The sequence below is a fragment of the Leuresthes tenuis genome, unplaced genomic scaffold, assembly GCF_036924035.1.
Source record: "Leuresthes tenuis unplaced genomic scaffold, fLeuTen1.0.hap1 SCAF_10, whole genome shotgun sequence".
Classification (NCBI taxonomy): domain Eukaryota; kingdom Metazoa; phylum Chordata; class Actinopteri; order Atheriniformes; family Atherinopsidae; genus Leuresthes; species Leuresthes tenuis.
In genome coordinates, this window is record NW_027325364.1 from 29,197,816 (window position 1) to 29,206,880 (window position 9,065).

The 9,065-nt window shown below is 44.9% G+C and overlaps 1 protein-coding gene across 2 annotated transcripts in view; it reads left to right on the forward strand.

The window, feature by feature from the left end:
- The window catches only part of zfpm2a (zinc finger protein, FOG family member 2a), a 112,124-nt gene extending 103,236 nt beyond the window's left edge, over nt 1-8,888 (forward strand). For both annotated transcript variants that reach the window (XM_072394874.1, XM_072394875.1), the window contains exons 6-8: nt 3,997-4,203; nt 4,823-5,050; nt 5,436-8,888. In XM_072394874.1, the coding sequence (XP_072250975.1) occupies nt 3,997-4,203; nt 4,823-5,050; nt 5,436-8,017 (3,017 nt within the window). In that variant the 3' untranslated portion in view covers nt 8,018-8,888. The remainder of the gene's footprint in view (nt 1-3,996; nt 4,204-4,822; nt 5,051-5,435) is intronic.
- Nucleotides 8,889-9,065: the final 177 nt, after the last annotated feature.

The following is a 9,065-nucleotide window of genomic DNA, read 5'->3' on the forward strand; positions in this document are numbered from 1 at the left end:
ATTTGACCAGGAGGAGCTGGAGCTGATTTGAAGACAAGAAGAGTAGAGGTCTTTAATTACAACCTTCTCCGTGGCTTCAGGCAACGCTGGCCTCACTTCACAATTGAGACCAGTAGTTAGTGTTGAACCAATAAACGGAGATGAGAAATTTAAGGAGTCAAGGAAAAAAAGGCAGGATCCACATCAATATTCACCTTGACAAAGGGAAATTTGAGTTTCGCATTGAAACTTTATGATACTTTGGCTCTTTAGAGCAAAAAAAAAAAGGTCACAGCACTTATATATGAGTATACCTAACAGATTCTGCTCTCAAGCCCCTCCATTTCTCAAACTGCGCTGAGGTGCTTCATAATACATGACCCCATGATGCATTCAGATAATGCCAATGGGCCAGCATTATTGTTCCCAAAAGCCACATTCAACCCCTCCCGAAATATGTGGCTGCAGTGCAGGGAGACTCCAGAGCTGTAATGGCCTCCGCAACGGTAATGTGTTTGGACAGATGGGAGAGGCAAGTGCTGATGTGCTTAACTACGCATTTTACAGCTAAACTATTAAAGAGTTGTGCTGTTTACACACCAACATTTGAATACCTGTCTTCAGGCCAGTTTAATTATCCAGGCCCTTCTGTTATTTCTGCTGCTTTGTTGTCTCTCAGCTTTTGCACGAGGCATGAGAGATTTGTTTGCAGCTTCATTAAGATATGGTGGTGGTAGCGGTTTGCAGGAAAGAAAAAATTGCTCAAGTATCTCATTCTCTTTTCTCCCAGCCTCCCCCATACAAACACAGATACAGTACCATTTTCTTATAAAGTCATTTAAAGTGAGAAATTTTTTTTTAAAAATGCCCTGTGATGCCTGCACTTTGAAATCTCTCGGGGCTTTAGGCAAAGGGGAGGAGACACACGCCCCCAGTCCCTGCGATTCATCCTGAGACGTTTGATTAGTTTATGAGTACTTATAGAGAGGGAAAGGGTTTGCATTATAATTTTGTTTCATGAATTCCTTCATATGTTCATCTTCAACTGCATGTTCAAATAAACCATTAATCAAAGAAAAGACAGGGAAGAGGGCATTTAGCCAGCAGAGCCATAGTCTCAGGGCCTCAGTGAGCCGGTGGATATGGTGTTGAGAGACGGTAGGAAGCAATGGTTTTTAATTATCTGGACTACGTACAGGATGCCATTTTTTGATTGTTTTAATGAGGCAGCTGGCCTATTGTCTCCCCTTAATTCCTCCATTGTTTTTAGAATATGTCATAGTTCTTTATTCTTTTATCAGGTGCTCTGCAGGAGGATTTAGACAATAGCCTTCATTCCAACTGCATTGGCCACTGCACAAAGGCAGCTCACACTGCAGACAGTTAGCAGGCAAACAAGTGCAAATCACAAGCTGCACTTTTCCCGGCCTTTTCCCCAGTTTCACAACTTAACGGTTTTGGTCGCTCACTCTAACTCTTGACCCCCACCTCCACAAATCCCCTCCCCCAGCAATCCTCATTCATGCCATTGTCACCAGTGGCTCACTTGATTTAAATCACCTGTCGTGAAAAGGCTGTCAGAGGCAAATAGCCATGACAAATCTTTCAAAAGAACTCCTTCGTTGAGTATTTGTTTTTGGCTGATGCCCAGCTGACGCCTCCATGCGGACAGTTTCCGGAGCCTTGAATCTCCATATGTGCATATTTCTGCACAGTAGCTTTTTGGCACATGTCAGTTAAATGTGTTGTGTGTGCAGATGTTGCTGCACGGTTTAGTTCTGAAGGACTTCTGTGATATAGAGCTGTGCAAAGGATGACTCATTTCAGAACAAAGCCAGAGCGTAAACATTTTATGTGCAAAGTCGCCGTAAAAACTGCTGAAAACCTGATTGACTTCAGATTCCATTTCTAATGATAATATAAATGTAGTTTAAAGAACACTCCTGCAGCTTGGTCTCATGCATCGTACTACCCTGTATTGACTGAGCTGACTGTGACAAGCAGAGTGCTGCCTCAGTGTCTTGTGTAGCTCAGTAAATCTGGGACATGCAGTCCTAAAAGTCAATTCCAGCATCCTCACACACAACAGATGGATCTGTAGCATTCTTGGCTAAGTAGATGCAATCTGAGTTCATATTTCACTCTCAAAATGTAGTTAAACATTTTCATCACTCTCCATATGATCTGCTCTATTTCAGCTGAGGAGAGCATACAGTATCTTTGATTTAGATTGATCCAAACAACACTGATTTGTATCCGAGAGTCAAAGCCTTGTTCATAATTCTCTTTGTAAGCTGAGCGTGTCTCAACTACTCTAAGAGATCCTTAGAGAGGAGAGAAACTTTTGTGGCTGTGACTGCGATATATTCCTCACCATTGTCAGTTGCAGTTTGTATCTACCTTGATGGTAACTTCGGCAGACAGTGGAGAGGAGTTTTGTTATTTTAATTAGGAGATAAAAATTCAAAGGGTCTCTCCAGGCAGTGTGTGGTATGACAGAATCAAAACGATGAAGTAGCGCGGCCTGAAGTGCGCGTCTCGTCACAGCAGATTGGCCGACAGATAGGCACTGCTCTTTAAAGTGGCGCCTACAAGCACGCGCCCATGCAGGCACACATATGCACGCTCATGAGGAGAAAGTCTGCACACAAATGGGACTTTGAAAGATAGCATATTTTAATACCATTTCACTGCTTTGACGTGTTTGCTCTGCTCTATTTTTTAGCGTGTAGCCAACAGATATGAAAGGATTTAATCTAGGCACAGTGCTGAAATCTGAAACATGCAGTTTTGAATTGATATAATGAGGCAATTTGTTTGAAAACCTCACAGTGTTTCCTATATAATGCATGGTAGTGTGAAGACATGATAGCTTTGTGTCCAACGACCAGTTTTCTGTTCTAATAAAAAGAAACATGGATTGTTTTCACACAGAGCCTCACTCATGCACTTTCATTGTGCCTACAGGGCAGTTTTAAACCTGGTGATTCACAGATTTTGTGCAAACATAAGTAATCAGTGCTCCACATGAGCAGGGGCTTTCTCGCAGCGTCCCTCTGCATTCACACCTCTCCTCAGGACCCTCTTTATTCCACATCAGCCAGGCCTCAAATCACGTCCCCTCTCAGCCTGACACTCCGTCGGTATGTTTGCACATCTTTGAAAGCCAACAGCGTGCTTTAATTAATTGTCCAGCTTTCCTCAGAAACAATGTCCTAATTCTGCCATTTAGCGGGAGCATATCATAGTTTGTTGTTATCTCCTCAGCCAGATTTCTGTAAATAGTCATATTAAAAACTTTAATCTCTTCAATGGAAAATGAAGTGCAGCTGCAAAGCCTGTCATGTGCTGAGATAAATATTATCTAAGCTAAAACCTTCACTCTCTCCCTTTACCCCCTCCCTCCTTCCTCCTGGCCCCCTCCCTCTTTCTCTGACTTAATGAATATGTTCAGAAGATTTCAGAGGAATGCTTAATCCCAAAACACAACAATCTAATAATGTTGAGGACCTGTCTCTGCGTTGTAGCTGACAACAGCACTTTAGGCTACAGTTTACCCCAGCTGCTGTAGACTTTGCTTCTGGATATGAGCGCCAGTAGCCTTGAAAGGCGTTTGAGTGACAGTAAAAAAGAAGGGCATGATTTTTGTAAAAATTCTGCAAAGTGAGAAAAAGTGTTTTCATGGAAGATGTACACTTACTGACACAACATCAACATAATACTGTAGCATATATATATGGACTGTATATACATATAATATGATGTTTAAAATCGAAACACAGTCAATATATTCACTCCATTGTGGTGTTTCACATATGAAAGCAACTTGTTTCACAGTTATGTAACATGCCAGTGAAGTACTGACAAGTTGTACACGCCATTCGAGGTGCAAACAAATCATTTCCACCCCTGCATAAGCCCTGACATTCAAGACTAGAATAAGACGTGTAGGCAGCAAAACTTTCTTCCCTTTCGCAGCAAACATTTAGATGTCTCTTCTATCTTTGCTTTCTCCAGGTGGCCAACTGTGGTGCACCACCACTAAGAACATGATGGAGGGCGAGGAGCTGGTGGCGTTTGCGGTGGACTTTGACTCGCGCCTGCAGGCGGTGAACCACATGTCTCTGAGCGAGGGCATGTACCCAGCCAGGCTGCTTGACAGCATCCAGCTCCTGCCTCAGCAGGCCGCCATGGCTTCCATCCTCCCTACTGCCATCGTCAACAGTGAGTGTCGGCGCATGCACCCACACCAGCGCACATAAGAAAAGCTGGAATGCTTTTGTTCAATCATGCACATTCGCACGCACGTCTTCTTCCCCAGTCTTACACCAGCACCGGCCCACAGCCTGCACTCAGTCACCTGCTTAACAAGGAGCGTTGTCTCCGGCAGGCGGAGATTAACCCAGATGAGTTTCTGCGCTGGAGATAAGAGCCATCGACCTTCAAGTTTTGGGTTCACATAAACACACAGAGGCTCAAACTAATGTGTTAATTGCAAAATACACGCCTCATGCAAATAGTGTGTTTGTTTACTTAGAGAGGGCTATCTGGGTTCAGCTCAACAGGGAAGCTTCTGTAAGCAGATGGTCCAGTGTTTCTTGTTTGCCCTTGAGAAAGGGCACCAACCCAGTGGTAGCAGCGCAGCGATAGGCTGCAGCCGAGGATTTGGTGGAAAAGCCTTTTAATGCAGCCTGAGAGTCAGAACTGGAGGAGTATAGAAGAGGAGTGTGTGTGTGTATGGATATGTGCAAGCTTTTATCTTTATAATGTATGTGTGTAGATTTGAAAGCACTGTTTGTATCCTGATATCATGTTCTCTTTGTCCATATCTGTGTCCCTCCAGAGGACATCTTCCCCTGCAAGGCTTGTGGAATCTGGTTTCGGAGCGAGAGGAATCTACAGGCCCATCTCATGTACTACTGCAGCGGACGGCAAAGGGAACCAGAGACAGTGGTAGAGGACAGTGACAATGGACCCCACCAGACACCCAGTATCTGCCCCTTCCCACAGTGCAACAAAAGCTTCTCTGGAGCCAGAGCCCTGGAAATGCACTTAAGCACCTCACACAGTGGTAAGTGGCAATATAATGGCCCCCTAAAGTTGAGAGAAACTATAAACTATTTTTTTTAGCACAACAAATCTCATAGCTTTTTTTGTAATGGCTCTTGCAGATGGTTACTTTAAATGTTGAAAGAAAGATGCCTCAGAAAAATTACAAAAGAACAGATTTTTACACAGATTTGAAAAAAAAAGTAATCTCTTTTAAGAAATATACATATCCTGCTGTCAGCTAGCATAGTTGACAGTTTATCCTTGAGCGAAAAAAAAAAGAAAAAACTCGTGGATGGGAATAAGCTCGGCATAATGCATGAGCATTTGATGGTTTCTACAGTTAACTCAAAAGTAGAAGTGGGAGGTGAGATTCTGAGCATTTCTCCCTTTTATCTCTCTCACAGGTGTCAAAATGGAAGAGAGCCTCCCTCCTGGCACTAGCTTGAAATGCACAATCTGTAACTACACGGCAGATTCTCTTATTACATTCCAGCATCACATCATGTCTCACCTGTCACAGGCGGCCTTCAGATGCAATCACTGCCATATCAGCTTCCAGAGCCACAGGGAACTCTTACAGCATCAGGACTTACATGGGCACGGCAGCAAACTTCACAGGGAAGGCGATGGCACTGAGCTTTCTCCCAGGGGGCCTGAGGAAAGCCTCCAGCAGCAGCAGCAGCAGCAGCAGGCCCGCGTCGAGCTGGCCAACAGGAAGGATGCTCTACTGGGAAGTCCCAAAGGGGCCCTCAACAAGGAGACCAGCACAGACGGAGAGACTGACAAGGCTGAGAAGAAACCCATGCTGTCTGCTCAGAAGGGAGAGGCCCACCCAGGCAGCAAAGCCAGTTTTTCTTACACTAGGATCAAGTCTGAGCCCTCAAGCCCCCGGCTGGCCTCCTCCCCTGTGCAGCATAACATGCCTACATTTCCCATGGGCCCCTTCTTGTCTCAGTTTGCTTTCTCCCAAGACATTTCAGTAGTCCCACAGGCTTCAGAGATTCTGGCTAAAATGTCAGAGCTAGTTCATCGGAGGCTGCGCCACGGAGGGAATAGCTACCCCCCTGTCATCTACAGTCCTCTTATGCCCAAGGGAGCAACCTGTTTTGAATGCAATATCACCTTCAGCAACCTGGACAACTATTTGGTCCATAAAAAGCACTATTGTAACAGTCGCTGGCAACACATGGCAAAGTCTCCAGACTTTTCAGCCCTCTCTGATAAGGTACCTGAGGCAGTAAGCCCCAACAGTGGTCACAGTTCTGTTAGCATGTTAGCTGGCTGTCACCCAACAGAGGCTGACAGCCACCTCATGCAGTCTGCTTGCCTGAACTCCAATGTGTTGGACATGATCAATGCTGGGGCTAAAGGGTCTGATAAAGACCTACCAGGACAGGTGAAGAAGGTCTCTACCCCGACTGGGGCTGAGGACAGGCTCAATGGCAAGCAATTGGAGGGGAAAAGCCCCACTACAGGCTTGGTGGAAAGTGATAATGATCCAACCAAGACAACATGTGAAGCCTGCAATATCACGTTCAGCCGTCATGAGACTTACATGGTCCATAAGCAGTATTACTGCGCCACGCGTCATGATCCCCCTATGAAACGCATGTCCACCAACAAGGTGCCCTCCATGCAGAGAACCATGAGGACCCGCAAGCGCAGGAAGATGTATGAGATGTGTCTCCCTGATCAGGACCACCAGAGGCCCCCTATGGGTCAGCCAGGTTTCCTCGGAGTTCCTCCCATGAATCCTTGTACATCCCAAGAAGCTGTGGAAAGCCTAGCAGACCGCTTCCACCCCCGCTGTGATATCTTTCCAGGTATGGTACCGAAACATTTGGAGGCCTCTCTGACAGTCACAAAACCTATTTTGACTCCCAAATGCAACACGGTGGAGCAGCAGGAGCTGGATGCCCCCATTGATCTCAGCAAAAAATGTTCGCCAGTCCCTGACAAGACGTGTAGCTCTCCCAAAAGACTTCTGGACTATCATGAATGTGCAGTGTGCAAGATAAGTTTTAACAAAGTGGAGAACTATCTGGCACACAAACAGAACTTTTGCCCTGCAACAGCTGCTGCAGCGGCTGCTGCTGCGGCTGCTGCTGCTGCTGCTGCCACCACTCAACAGCCACAACAGCAGCAACAACACAATGAAAGTGGCACCCTGGAGCCTAACATGTTCCCAGATGTGAAGAGTGAAGGAAATAACAACCCAGATGATGGATATGATAAGAACCCTGGCAAATGTGAGAAGAATGGCACCGGTAAGGTGATGGTGCAGAATGGAGGCATGTTCCCCCCTCACCTGGGACCAGTGCCAGGACTCAAGCCTTTTACCGAGCCCCAGCTCATCCCATCAAAAGATGAGAACAAGAATATGTTTCTGCCCCACTGCCTTTATCCTGGAGCAATAAAGAAGGCGAAAGGTCCTGAGCAAATATCGCCGTATTTTGGGATAAAGCCAACCGATTATGTGACTGGGGGACCAGTGATGCAGGGAGACGCAGGTGAACAGGAGCAGGGCATTAATGGCGGAGGAGGGGTTGCTGGAGGAGGAGAGACAGGAACAACCAGAGACCTGGGTCCCCAGCCGGCTGCTAACGGCTGCTCCAACCCTGGCAAGGAACCTCTTCCCCTCTTGCCCAAAAACCGCGGCATGGTCATCGTCAATGGGGGTCACAAGCCGGAGGAGCGTTCGGGTACAGCCCTGCCGCAGCAGGAGAACCAGCCCCAACCAGACAGCCAATCCTCCAATCCTTCACCTACGTGGGCCACTGAAAATCAGGCCGACTCCAATGAGAACATGTCACCCGGCTCCAGGTCCCCAAGTGAGGAGGCAGCACCTACAGCCAATAAAGGCATCAACGGTTCTGGAAGTGGCAAATACTGCCGCCTCTGCGATATCCAGTTCAACAACCTATCAAACTTTATTACCCATAAGAAGTTTTACTGTTCATCACATGCTGCAGAGCATGTAAAATAAGTTGAGAAAACAAGACACGTTCTTCTTCTCCTTCACAGACCTTTCCTCCTGACTTTTACTCCTTTTTTCTCCTTTGTTTTGGTACACTGTCGTGTCTGGAATAGTGCATCATGCAGTGCTAAACGCTGCTTGTGGACAATCAAGAGAAGCTTCTTCTTTCATTGTTTTAAGACTTAAAAATGCAAAAAACCATTGGTTAAAAAAAAATAAGAAAAGAAAAATTAAGAATAATATTGGTGCCACGTTCACATTAATTTATTTTACAATCAGTATTAATAGGAGTAGTGATCTTAATTTAAATTCAAAATGAAATTTATATCAGAGTTGTTTGTAATGTTATTGTATAGTCATTCTTGTGTAGCACACATTGTTTACACTGTAATGTAGGCTCAATGAAACAATAGACAATACAAAAACGAGATGCATTTTAGACACAAAAATAGCTACTGAGGCACTTGTGTATTCTTATTTGCTGTACCAGTTTCCTTATGCTCAAAATGTCTCTTGCAGATTGCTACTAAAGACTTTTCGGCCTTACAAATCACCATTTGGGGGTGATTGCCAGGCATAAACCTGCATCTTACATTTTGGCATATATACATGGCTTTGCATACATATGTGGCTGTTTGTCCCCGTCTCTTTTCTTCAATTCAGATGTGGATGTTTTCATGAGGATGACAACATTCTTGTATAGTACTCGTATTTCTGTTTGATGATACACTTTGGTCTCCCTTTTTGAAATTTGCTCTCAATGCAATACTTTGTAAATGAAGGAATGTTACTGAAAGCAGTATTATGAAATGGGGACTGTGCATATAATTATTTGTTACCCCATAAGGGAAAGGGAAAAAAAAAAAAAAAAAAAAAAGAAGCTGTACAAGAATTAAGTTTATTGCTGACGAACAAGCTGGGCGGGAGGTCAGTGGGGATACTGATGTAAAATGATCATTCCAATGTCCTGATTATGGGAGAAAATGTTTCTTAAAACGTTGTTGCTATGCATGTATATGGATGGAATTAAATTCCAGATCTGTTGGAAATTTTTATT